This window comes from Mastomys coucha, unplaced genomic scaffold (genome assembly GCF_008632895.1).
Source record: "Mastomys coucha isolate ucsf_1 unplaced genomic scaffold, UCSF_Mcou_1 pScaffold23, whole genome shotgun sequence".
NCBI lineage: Eukaryota > Metazoa > Chordata > Mammalia > Rodentia > Muridae > Mastomys > Mastomys coucha.
The window spans coordinates 25,096,539-25,110,642 of record NW_022196906.1 but is presented as its reverse complement, the minus strand read 5'-3'; the positions used below and the strand labels follow the sequence as shown (position 1 = coordinate 25,110,642).

The window sequence follows — 14,104 nt, the reverse complement described above, 5'->3', positions numbered from 1 at the left end:
TCCCTGGTCTGGGCCTGGTATGATGGGATCTGTACGTAGGAGCACTGATGGATGCTGTCTGTTCTAACAGTCTCCAGTCTACACACACTGAGGAACCAATCCCTCCTGCTAGCCACCAGTCAATGACAACAGCAGGAGACTTATTTCATAAAACATCAGTAAGATATTTTAATGAGAAAAAAACCAAAACCAAATCTTAGTCTCACGTTTCTATTCAAAGACACTCAAGACTAAATTTTCCCTGTCCATCCCTTCTAACTGCAACTTTATTTGTGACCATTAATAAAGGCCAGTTTAAAGATTAAAAAAAAAAATTTAAACCTTCTTTAAAAAGATTAAGCAATCAGGCTAGCAAAAAGGTACTCAATACATACTTTTTCTCATATCAAACAAGCTAATATTTCAGTACAGTATAACTATACAGAATATATACAATACACATATGTTCACAAAGCAAACACTAGGCTCAGAACAGATTTGAAAAACCATGATATTCACATTGATTACAATAACTCTAAAAATGATTGTAACGTTGAAACGGCACTTAGTTTACAAAAAAGTCACAAAAATATATATATATATATGTAGTCACCAAGAACCATGGTTTCTGTAAAATACTAATAGCCAGATACTAGTTTATAAAACGTGAAGTTATGACACTGTGTACATTTTTTTTTTTAGGAAATCAAAACAAAAATTTAAGACCATTTTTGTTATTGTAGAAAGTCAAACATGCCAAGTAATTTAGCTATGGCCACTGTCACCAAGTAAAGCTATACTTGAATGAGATGACAATTGGTACGGGCTGGTGAAGTGGGGACTGGCACAGCTGGAATAGTACTGTTGTAGGAGAGCGGTGGAGAACACGCGACACCCCTCCATGGAACTGCTTTCACATTTTCTCCTCCGCGGTTCCCTCTTTGGCCTGTCTCCCAGATGCCAGTCCCCCAAGAGTCACAATGCTCTACCTGGCAGGGTAGGAAGCTTCCCTGACCTCCGTGCTGCCAGCTGCAGGCAAATATTAAAGCATGCATCAGCTACATGGAACACCTGGCCACCAGCTGGCAGACTGTGGTGCAGTCTCTTTCTAGGCTGCTTGTATTAGAAAGGACCAGTTGTAAATGGGGCCAGATTTATATATTAGCCCTATAAAATAGTGAGCTACTATAGCAGCAAATACGAAATCACAGGAGCAAAACCACAACTTTATTTTAAAAAGTTAATTTGTTACATCAAAGTAATTGTTTTCACCTTTAAATCTGTTTCCCCTCACCAGACATCTCTTTCCCTATCACTGAACTCTCTGGTTTATTACCTCAATCTGACTTTCTTATCAGGGTTCTGAAAAAAGATACTCCCTAAGCCTGGAAAATCTTTAGTTTACTCTTAAAAATGGGAATACAGGAATTGTAAAGTTAAAAAAAAAGTTTGTTCTAAAAGTATCTTTCACAAATATATATATATATTTAAATATTAAAATACTTAAGATTTTTATAAAATGGCTTTTGAAAAGACAATAGAGGCACAAAGAGGCCTCATACTATCCTTCAAGTTGAACGTAAGGTGCCACAAGGGTGCCTTAACAAAGAGGCAGGCAATATCTAGCTGATGCAACAGGAGACACCAGTATCAATAAACTAAATACATCATTGGAACTTGAGTCAAAACCAGATTCTACCCTATCAGAGACTGCTGTTTCTTTAAGCAATACCTTCATATATAAGCATCAGAAGCCATCACTTTGTATAAACAAAATAGTAAGTTTATGACCTCACTTCTAAATACCCAATGCTACTCACTCTAGGGGGCAGAAAAGTAGTGTACCTTTCAAAACCGCAATGCATTCTCAGTATTAAAGACCGTCCACATCAGCTGTCAACAGGGGACCGGCTACCTAACCTGACAAACCCACAGAAAGAGCACTCACACACTAATCACAGAAAAGGGTCTGTCTGGCAAACCCCACTGAAGAGAACACTTCCCCATCTTGAAGTCAACACTCCCACCTCTCCTGGTGCAGACAGAGGCTGGACCCTCCGCTGGTGACACACTTTGGTAATGAACACTCATTCACAGGATGATTTTTCAACCTCTAGGTATAGTCAGACTGGCATTTGAGAAAACAAGGAATTCAGTAAAAGTCATGACACTATAGCTCCTCAAATGATTATTGGTGATTTTACTAGTAAATCATCACAATGGAGCCCGGGGCTTTTAGGCTTAGTAAAGCTTAATAACTTAGAAAAAAAAAGAATTTAATTTTATAAATTAGGCACTTAAAAAACTTAACTTTTCTTTCATTTTTAATTAATAAAAACATTAATTCTAATGTCTTTCAATCATGGTCTGAACTCCTAAGTTTTTTGTAAACTGTTATGTAGAGGAAGCCTGGTGTCTGCTGGAACCGGCCTGGGTCTCACTCAGAGGGAGCACTACTACAGCTGAAGAAGCCGTTAGAGCAACATCACTGTTCAGACACTACCAAAACAAGGTTCTAGCAGCACTGTCTGGACGCTATAGTAACTACTTCCAAAGCCATGAACTATCGTTTCTATTATAAAAATAGAATTATGATATGGGGAAAGCATCTCACTCACCATTTCAATATACATTAATAATAATAATAAAAAAAATCTAACTCCTGGCAGTAGCTGGTACTATTCCCTGTTAAATGTAGTTCATGTTCCTAAGTTGCAGCAAAAATCTCGATTTATGTATAATCCAGAGTGAAACATCTACAGCCTACTTCTTAACCAGCCTGGGGACTGGCTCCATTCCACTTCATTGCTTATCTGAACCACTGCTAGTTTGGTAAATTTGTTTTGCTGACCATTTTTCACCTAAAAATTATCCCATGTCACCATATTCTGTCAAAAATGAAAGAGGGATAAATACTAGTATAAGTAAAATAAGAAATCTTAATTTTGATGATCTCATTTAAAACATGTATTTAGTTATAAATATTCCTCATAGCTATGTTTTTGACAATAACATCTCTCCACTCCCTCACTTTTGTTCCATTGCCTTCTGGTTTCTACATGTTCTCTTTGTAACTATCAAAATATAAAAAGGCATCTAATGTCAACACTTTCCACTACCTTTGGGCTGTTTGCTTCATATGTGAGCTTTCCTATTTCCTAGTTCCTTCCCTTACCCCTAGTTAAGAACTCAAAAATCGTTCCTTCACATAGATGTGCACTTCAGAGTTTGAAGGCCCTTTGGGTAGATGAGTGATGCAGTACAATGCAAGTTTCCAATTTGCTTGTTCATTAGATCTACAAAGCAAAATCTCTTCAGTTAAAATTGAGGACTGTTCATTTGCCATAAGAAATCAATCTCTGTGATCCTGGTAGAGAATCGCCACCTGTATAACACTGTATGGTCATGCACCTTATAGGAAATCCAATGCCAACAGACTAAAGCATAATCTGAAAATGGACTCTATCTGCATAAGTGGCTTCTATTAATTAGACTAAGAATAAAGTAAGAGTGAAAGACTTAATATAACTTCCAAAGGAACGGGAATCAGTTTTAAAACAGGAGAGCCTGGCTCAGCAGTTAGGAGGAGACTGGGTTACCAATGACTTAGCGAATTAGGGGCCCTGACTACTTTATTCTATTTAGTAAAACATTTTAACAAAACACAAGTACTTTTTGTTTGTTTGTTTTTAATAACAAAGGGAATGCATCTTAACACGGATCCTATGCATCGGAGACTTAAAATGTTCAAACATAAGACTGAAATGCAGCCATTTAAACATTTTAGTACATTGTTTTAACAAAACTGAACTTAAAAAAAACAAACACCACCTCTCAAAAACTCAAAATAAAACCTAGTAATATAATGAACTGTTCTTAAACTTGAAATTAAACTCAAAATAAAAATTAGGATTGTTTAAAGTGGCCAATTAAGAGAAGCTCACATATTTGTGGATAGTAACATTTATCTACATCCATTTCTTGGAAATTTTAAATGCACAATATAAAGGTTACTGTCAAATTTCTGTCTGTGAGTTAGTGACTTTGTGACACTCTGAAGGCTAGAGTTTGGAAATACAATGATGGACAAGAGGAGCTACGACTAATGACACGGGAAAACTTTACTTCTAAAGCACATCCTATATAGTTGGTAGTTGGAAAAAAACTGAAAACAAAGCTTTTCTTATATAAAATGCTTGGTTTTTTAAAAAGTAATTTATCTAGCATTCTAAAATTTAAGCCCTTTAAATATCACAAAGTTACCCTCGTAGGCCTTACAAAAGATAGCTACCTTTAAATATTCTAAACAAGAATGCTTCTCTGTTTAGTTACCCTGGTGATTTCTATGATCAGATCATCACAATGTTCTCCGTATGTTCTGGTGAAAAGTGTACATCTAGGCATTCCTCTCTTAAATCAACTTTAAATAAACTTTAAATATTACTATATATACAATTATCTCTTGCAGTTGTATTTCCTATAACAGAACCATAAACAAAATGTCCTCAAAACTGTAGTCTCATTTGGGACAGAAAAAGGCCTTTGTATCATTTTATATTAAACACTGGTCAGATAACTTTATCAAAAAGATCTGGGCAGTAGGCAACTAACCATTTGTGTACTCATAGTATATTCAAATCTCTCATTAACGTAGGCTACAAGCTTGGTCACTAGTAATGGAAATCCATAGTGAGGCATGTCCTTCACAGGGAGGCTGCAGGGCTGGCCTGACTCAGAACTCTGAGGATAGAGTAGACTGAAACACTTTCAACTACAAAAATCTCAAAAGAATTCTTCAAATTAATTCATCTCTGATTAATTCTTATTTCTTTCTTCCTTTTCGTTTTTTCTAGTTCTTAACAACAACAACAAAAAAGATAAAACAACCCAATTTAGAACCAAGAACATTTACCATACTAAAATAGGATTCTAATGAGTTTTAGGATTTATTAGTAGGCACAGTTTTCAAAGATCATATATAATCATAAAATAAAAATTACTGACTTTTCTAGTTGATTTTTCTGAAAGTCACACACTTATGCTTGGGAGCAAATAAGCTCATCAGTCAAAGGGGTGGGTTTGTACCTAGTGATAAAGCACGTGCTCAGAATATATAAAGTCCTGGCTTCAATTCTCGGTATTAAAAAGGAAAAAGGACAGAGATAGAAATTAAATTGCAGAATTTAATAAATTTTAAAGAAACAAATTAGTATAATATAAAAAGTAAGGTCTGGCATTGGGATAAAAGTCAGATCATGTGTTTGACTAAGACTACAGTCTGAGTTGGGTATGGTGGTATGTGTCTTTAACATATATATGTTAGCAAAGGTTGTGGGGGAACTGAGGCAAGAGGATGATGAGTTCTGGACCAACCTGGACTACCTATGATCCTGTCACAAAATAAAAGATAATATCTGAAGTCAAACAAAAAAACACACGTTTTTATCTTCTAACCCCATCAGGGGCTATCATAATGATAAACACTGGGGCTATTTTCTATATAAAAAAATTACACAAAGGTTCATTATTTGTGGATTCATGATTATTTCAGATCAAAGGGGCTTTAATGGCAGCAGATAAAAAAGTATATCCCAATCTAGAGTATCATATAAATGTTATCATCTGAGTAGCAAAGTTCTTAGACTCTTGTCTTAACAATCCCTTCTCCAATTTGTCTTAGATGATCTTTTTACAACCTCTTCTTTTCTTTTACATTATTGCTTACATCCCGTGAAAACTATAATAGCCGCTTTTAACAAACCTGGCAATACCTCAAAATATTTTGGAATAAGGACATTATATCGTTGTCATATGTAATCTTGTAAACAATCTTAACTGGGTTAAGAATGTAGCCTCAAAACAAACTTGTTTTATTTTGTCCAAAACAGCAGAGCATCGGCATCCTCAACAATACATAAACCTATATATAAAATATAGAATATCTTCAATATTTTTCTTCTATATGGCAGCACAATAGTATATGCAAGCGAAAGTGCTGTTGGTGGGACACGAGGACATTTCTCTGAGCAAATGTCCTAGTTAGCCAGGTGTCAGCATTCAATAACCAAGAAGAGAAACGGTCTGAGGAGAGCTCCTGAAAAGCTGGGTATATACGTACCTCGTTCTGCACCCTGCCATTCCATGTGCAGCCTGACTCTTCTCAATCAAACCTCTTACCCTTTGGAGTGGTACTATAAAGGTATAGGAAATGCCTGCCTGATACTAATTTTTCATCATGAAAATTCAAAATGGCTTAAAAAAAGAATATACTGGATCTCAGAAGTTATTTACCTTCATCTGAAAAAAAGAAAAAAAACCTACCGTAAATACTTCCAAAACTACAGGGTTTATAACCTGCATTTTATAACTCCTGCATTTAGGAGTATACATTTACTTAGGCATTGTCAAATTGTTTTGTAACTTCTCATTAGCCCTCTTATCTCAGGAAGGTCAACAACAACCTGATTTCTTTTGTATCTGCTACTGCCCACTTTTAACAATGGGAGGAAGAACTACCATGTTCTAAGTCAGCTGCTTTTCGTTAAGTCTCAAATTTTATGTTCTGTTTCAATGTTACCTTATTGTATACATACAGAAGCAATCTTTCAGCTAAGAAAAAACAAAACAAGACAAAGAACCCTCCAGTTTCAGGGCTTACAAAGGGAACCCTTCTTTAAAAAATTAAATTAAATTTAAACATGAGACCAAGCACAGGCACTTTCCAAAAAACCAAAACCCAGGCCAATCACAGAATTACTCAATAGTTATAGAAGACAGCTCTGCCTTAGGGGGGTCATCTCTGGGAGTCTCAGCTTGAGCACTGGTCTTTGGCTGTTCTTGCAGTTCCTCCTCCTTTTCTGCAAGCCCACCAAGAGACCCCAGGGGAAAAGTGCTTTCACAATTCTGGGTTGAGGAGACCTGTGAAATCACAGGCATTTGAACAGAAGAGTTGCTTTCAAAAGTATGTTCTCCGAGATCATACTGAACAAGGGTCTCTTCTTGCTCCTGGTTTAAGTAGTCCGGTACTAAGAAATCACTAAATGAGAAGCAAAGGATAAAATACAAAATTAATTTTCAAACTATAATAAAGAGATATCATGTATAAAATAAGTCTGGGACTTTTTATTTCACTAATTATTCAATAAAGTTAATAAATAAGCTTTCCCAAATATCAACTGAAGCCATTCAGTAGAACCAAAGTGCATCCCATCTTCCTATGGGCAATAAAGAAGACTGATTACTCCCAGTGATTCTCTGGACACTTCAAAGGCCTTTCTGGATCTACATATATAGGAGTCTGTATATAATGTAAGTGGCATTTCACTAAAGCAAGCATCATGTGAATAAGATGAGTAAGAGGTTTATATAGACCTATCTCTGTATTTCAACCTACATAGAGGTTAGCTAAGAAGCTCAGTCTTTATGCATACATGACCTTACATACATTCTACTATGTGAAGTTGAAAGATGTAGAAATTAAGTTTCACCTTACTATGTATGGAAATAGTAATACATTTTAGTAAGAATTTGGAAAGAATCTCTTACTATATTTGGAGTGGCCACTTAACAGTTTGAATATTCAGTATTAATAGACAAATTAAAATATTTGTCTGCAAAGTAATTTCTAATGCCTTGTATATATTTCCTAAAAAGTCTTCATGGGTTAGATACATGTATAAGATACAGGGCCCTATATGGGGAAAGACATATAGGAGTGGTGAAACTGGACTATTTAATTCCTTAACAACTATGTCTAATAATTATAATCTAGTTTTAGTGACATAACCATACATGCAGAATCATAACAGATTAAGTAAAATGAATATCTGGTCTGGAGCAAAAAATAAAATCTACAGATGAATAGTTTAGAACTCAAAAGATTTTTTTGTTGTTCTTTTTTTAAAAAAAGGTTAGTTTAAAACTGTAAGGGTTTAGAAGGATTTTATGTTTTGAGAAACTAAGGATTCCTACAGAGGTGAAACTCTACTGCAGTACTAAAAACTACACATAGTAAGAGTTTTATGTCCACAGGAAGACTTAGAGACTAGCCTGTTAAAAGCTTGTGTTTTATCTTCAGCTAAATTTCAAATGTTAACTGACATGCTCAATCAGCAGCAGAGCTAGAAATAGGATTGCATTTACTTGGATAACCTATAAATCACAAATATATTATTATAGTGACTCAGTAATGCTAAAAAGCCAGAGCACTAAACTAAGGAAACAGGAGACTTGCTGGATCCAATCACATCCATGGTAACAGGTGTCAAACAATGTTTTCTGATAAATGGACACTCTTTTACATAAGACTTTATTATTTATTTACTTATTTGATTTTTCCAGATATGGTTTCTCTGTGTAGCACTGGCTGTCGTATAGACCAGCCTGGCCTGGAACTCAGAGATCTGCCTGCCTCTGGGATTAAAAGCACGCATCACCAAGCCTAGATATATAAATTTTAAAAAGAACTCTGCTAACATTTATAGTCTTGACCTATATTCTACTAAGATATACATGACATGGTATATCTGGTAATAAGATCTAGTTAAATCTAGTATGTTATATAGATAATATAGAGTATATAGAAATTTATTTAACTCCATAAAAACAAAAACCCAAGATGACAATTTTTACTATTTATTTTGTAGGAAATATTTTAAATACCAAAAATATAGTATGACTTTAAACTTAGGAAACCTACCAAAATTTCATCAGATCAGGAGATCAGAGTATGCATAGTGGCAATTTAAAATGAATGTGGCTAACTAGCTGGCAACCTGGTAATAGCATAGCAGGAAGAGTGTAGAAAGCAGTTTCTCCTGACGGGTTTCTGCTGTGCACCTCACCTGCTCTGGAAGTAGTTTGCTAGCTCTGATGCTTCATGGTTCAGACTCCTCAGGTGCACGATTAAATTTCCAGAGTTGGTGAACATGGCGCCACATGTTTTGCACTCGTAAATCCGAGGCTTGCGGATAATGTGCCGGGAAACCCTCATATGGTGTTTATACTCCCCGAAGGAAGTGAAAGTGGCACTACATATCTGGCACCGGAAACAGCGTTTACCTTCATGCTTTAGGCGATGCATCTTTAGCGAGTAAGCCCTGGTAAACTTTTTTCCACAGCAGTCACACTGAAATGGTTTAATTCCTATAAAACAAAACAGCAAAATACCATCTGAAAAATAAGGTATACTGACAGGTCATAAAATCACACATTTCTGAATAACAATTTTATAATAATAATTAAGAGAAAATAATGCCAATAAAACAGACTCAACATTATTTCAGAGGTGGTTCAGAATCTTTTAAGTCTCTACTGCTTTAAAAAAGGGCAAGATAGGGAAGAGGCAATGAGGTAAGATATACTGAATTATTTTCTGAATGCTCTTCTAAATGATGTATTTTCCAGACTTCAAAAATTAATTATCCTAGTTAGCTTTAACTGTCAACATGACAACAGCCTAGAATGGAGTCTCAACTGAGGACCTGCTAGAGATCAGATCAGCCTGCATTGTTGGGGATTAGCAATCTGGATTGCTAAGTGGTGTAGGAAAGCCCAGCTCACTGCGGTGGTTCTGGGCTATATGAGAAAAACTAGCTGTGAGTGAGCCAGCAAGCAGCATTCCTCCATGGTTTTTTTGTCAGTCTGTGCTCAGATTTCCCTACATAATGGACTGTGACCTATATGATGAAATAAACCCATTCTCACCTAAGTTTTATCACAGCAATGGAGAGGAAATTAGAACATTAATTATTTCATTATAGTTACCATCACAATTGGGGGGAAGGTGGCTAAAACTGCAGAACACAACACAACCTGTGCACCTAACAAGGTCATGGGGAAGTAGTACTGGGACAGAGATTCTGAGACTACGGAGAGCTGGAGATGGAGATGGGGCTGACTGCCTTCAGGTCAGGATTTTACTGTTTACCTGTGTATCACCACTACACACAAATATCACTGAAATTTTCTACACATCCATCTAACATATTTTTTTCCTATCTAAAAAAAAAAACAAGAAACACTACAAAGCTGACTAATCAAAAGCAGATACTGATAGAATTAAAACAAAATATGAAATCCTTTAAGCAAGTTTTTAATGATGAAAATTTCAAACTTACAGAGTTCAAATAATCACCTATGTATAATTTTTAATTCTATTTGCACTTATGAACGTATACCTAATATATCCAGTACTTGTTAACTTATACATTTATCATACAGCCTCTAAGTTTTAATCAGAATACTGGATACCTGTGACAAAATATTCTAGTTTTCCAACATTTCATAGAGAGACCATAGGTAGCCAATCTGGTCTCATCTGACTTCTCAGGACTGCACATTTCTGTTCTGTTCTGTAATGCACCTCCCTCATCCCACCCAGCCTCCTTCCTTTTCTACTCCCTAAACCCTTTTCCCCTTTCTTAGATGGAATGGAGTCTTTCTATTATACAGTCCAGGCTGGCCTCAAATTGTAGATCTTCGTGTCTTGGTCTTAAGCCTGACACAAAGTCTTTACTTTCTATTTTAATCAGGACTGCAAAGTAAGATGTTTTGGCACATCCCCATATACAACATTGAAGGTAACATTACCTGAGTGGATAAGCATGTGCTGTTTTAGATTCTGAATACGGGTGAAGCGAACCCCACAGGTTGGACACTGAAAAGGTCTGTCTGGACCATTTGGACTTGGTCGTTCTGTACTGCTGGTAGAAGGAGCAATGTAGAGTTGATAGGGATACTGAACATTTTCCAATCTAAAAAAATAAACCAAAGAAGGCAATGAAGCTCTGATGTTTAAGTTGAATATACATTTCTGTAGCCCAATTCTTAAACGAACAAAGGAAGCAACAAAGACATTTAAAAAAAATATTTGTTTATTTATTTTATGTACATTGTAGCTGTCTTCAGAAACACCAGAATTGGATCCCATTACAGATGGTTGTGAGCCACCTGTGGTTGCTGAGAATTGAACTCAAGATCTCTGGAAGATCTCGAAAAAAACCAAACCAACCAACCAACCAACCAACCAACCAACAAACCAACCAACTAACCAACCAACTAACCAACCAACCAACCAAACAATCTCTGGAAGAGCAGTCAGTGCTTTTAACCGCTGAGCCATCTCTCCAGCCCCCACAACAAAGACTTTAAAAACAGATTTTTTTTTTAAAGATTTATTTATTATTATATGTAAGTACAATGTAGCTGTCTTCAGACGCACCAGAAGAGGGCATGAGATCTCATTATAGACGGTTGTGAACCACCATGTGGTTGCTGGGATTTGAACTCAGGACCTTTGGAAGAGCAGTTGGTGCTCTTAATCGCTGAGCCATCTCACCAGCCCCCCAGATTTTCATTTAGAAAAATTTATAAAGCAATGTGATTGTCCATAATGTCCAGCATCTTTAAGTGTGGACATAAAACACAAAACATATCATGAATTCCCTCCTTTCTTCTACTGTTTTAATTTAGACCCTTATTTTCCCCTTTAGAATCTTGCAACAACTGTCTTCTTTAGAATAAATTCTCAACCCCTACAAACAAGTGCCCAAAATTACTCATATATGAACTTTCTCTTCCCAGTCTAATTTCTGATCACACTCTCCACGTCTCAAAATATATTTTATACCAAATTATCTAGTGTGCTTATATGCTGTGTTTTCACCCACTGAACTTCCTTTATGAGCCCTACCTTCTTTGCTTAGGTTGTATCCATTCATTTTATAAAATGTAGCTGATTTATCCCCTCTTCTTCTTGCAAGCCTGAATTGGTCTATGTTTAAGTAGGTAATGGAAGCAAGCCCCCTGCAGATTACCCTATCTACCTTCAGCCTCTTTACTTCCCTGAAAACTCATGGAGCTCTCAAGAGAAAAGGCTTTTTATTTCATGTCTATACTCCCATGACTTAGCAAAGTATTTAATAAACAACAGACAACTTGATTGCTAATTAAAAAGTTTAAATTGAGGAATAAGAGCACTTATGCTTATTTATGCTTTTACTAATTTATTCAAGTGATTTTGGCTCATAATCTCCCAGGGCTATCTACTCAATAATAATACATTTTTGAATCCTTCATGTTTTCAGCAAGTATAGGTATTAAGACTATTCGGGCCGGGCGGTGGTGGGCATGCCTTTAATCACAGCACTTAGGGGACAGAGGCAGGTGGATTTCTGAGTTTGAGGCCAGCCTGGTCTAAAGAGTGAGTTCCAGGACAGTCAGGGTTAGACAGAGAAACCCTGTCTCGAAAAGACACACACACAAAAAAGACTACTCTGCACTCTGAGGAGCAATTCTCCAGTGGAATCTATATTCAGTAGTGAGAGAAAAACAATAAATAATTGGGGACCAGAGAGAAGGCAGAGAATTAAATTAGAAAGACCCCACAGTGATTGAGTGCTGGTTTAAGCTGGTAGTCAATGACGGCCTCCTCAACAATTGACACCAAGTCAATGATCTGAAAGTCAGAGTCAGAGGGGGCTGGAGAAATGGCTCAGTTGTTAAGAGCACTGGATGCTCTCCCAGGACTTGGGTTTGAGTCCCAGCACCCACACAGTACCTCACAATCATCTGAAACTCCAGTTCCAGATGCCCCCTAACAGCTTCTGCAGGCATCAGGCAGAGATGTGGTACAAAGTACACAAACATATATGCAGGCAAAACACCCATACACATTAAATTATAAAAAAAATTTAAGAATCAAAAGAATGGAGATGAGGAGAGAAAACATCTAATGAGCTAGAAAGGCCTGAAGGGAGGAACAAATCTGGAGTGCTGTAGGAACTGATGAGAGTTGGTAAACTTGGATCATCTAGAACCCTATAAGAAGTAAGGAATTTAGATTTTGTTTGCTTTTTGAGACAGGGTTTCTCTGTATAGTTCTGCTGTCCTGGCACTAAAGGTATGTGGTAGCACTGCCTAGCAGAAATTTAGATTTCAAGTAAAAACCATGACATCTTAGTTAAAAATAAAATGATCTGGCAGTAACATGGAGAATGGACTTAAGAAGCAGAAGAATGAAATCAGGGACCGCTAATTTCCAAACTACTAGAGTAGTTGGGAAAGATGCAGTGTAGCAGTAGTACAGAGGAAAAGCGAACTAGGGATTCTGAACACAGAACTGAAAGGACTTAAAGATTAGATTCAGGGCAATCAAGTGAGAAATGATGAAGGAAAAAGGATAATGTATAGTTTTCAGAGGCTGAATGAAGATAAGACTTTGGAAATCCCAGATGGCATCTTAGAAGTAGGCAAAGCTGAGAGCAATCTTTCTGTATATAGTTAGGGGACTAGAGCTTTGGAAATGTGCAAAATTGTACTCAAGTTTCAATCAATTTCTTACACAAGTTTGAATTGAGAGCCATAAGCACAGTCTTCATGAAGAAAGGACATTCTACATTGGCACTAACCTGTCCTCGTCATCTGCATGAGCATTGGTGTTAGAAGTGCTCTGAAGTGTAGGCAATCCTTCAGTGACTCCTTCATCTACTGAGCCTGCAAAAAGAATTGTTAAAAGGGACAGTTGTTAATGTTCGGTGTGAATAATCCAAGATGTTAACTGCAAGTCACAATCCTCTAATTTAACCTAGTGTGCACATCTTATTAAAGTGTAGTAATGTTATTTTTACACACAAACACACACACACACACTTTTTTGAGACAGGGTTTCTCTGTGTAGCCTTGGCTGTTCTGGAACTCAGGCTGTAGATCAGGCTGATCTTGAACTCACAGAGATCCGCTTGCCTCTGCCTCCCAAGTACTAGGATTAAAAGTGTGTGCCACCACCACCTGGCTACAAACCACCTGGCTATATTTTATTTTTGATTAAATGTTCATGTGATTTAAAAGTAAATCATATAGGGCCAGTAAGATGATTTAATAATGTAGCTTCAATATTTAAAAATTTCAGGTATATTTCTTCCAATAGGAACCTTGGAAAATAAGCAGAACAATTTAAATGCAAGCTGAAATCCAAATAAAATTAAATAATACTGATACCTATGTAAGAAAGCATTGTTAATTTTTATCTTTTAAAAGTTAGTTTATTGTCACAATTTTTACAGACAATTTAAAGGACAAGGGTCCGGTCTGAGAGATGGCTCAGCAGTTAAGAGCACTGGCTGCT

General features: G+C 36.5%; 1 protein-coding gene across 3 annotated transcripts in view; it reads right to left on the bottom strand.

Moving 5' to 3' along the window:
• Positions 1-1,193: 1,193 nt before the first annotated feature.
• The window catches only part of Zbtb44 (zinc finger and BTB domain containing 44), a 51,134-nt gene continuing 38,223 nt past the window's right edge, over positions 1,194-14,104 (bottom strand). For 2 of the 3 annotated variants that reach the window (XM_031343293.1, XM_031343294.1), the window contains exons 3-6: positions 13,389-13,473; positions 10,570-10,733; positions 8,823-9,123; positions 1,194-7,015 (exon numbers count right to left, since the gene is read on the bottom strand). In XM_031343293.1, coding sequence (XP_031199153.1) covers positions 6,733-7,015; positions 8,823-9,123; positions 10,570-10,733; positions 13,389-13,473 — 833 coding nt within the window. In that variant the 3' untranslated portion in view covers positions 1,194-6,732. The remainder of the gene's footprint in view (positions 7,016-8,822; positions 9,124-10,569; positions 10,734-13,388; positions 13,474-14,104) is intronic. The other variant, XM_031343295.1, reaches the window with a different exon arrangement.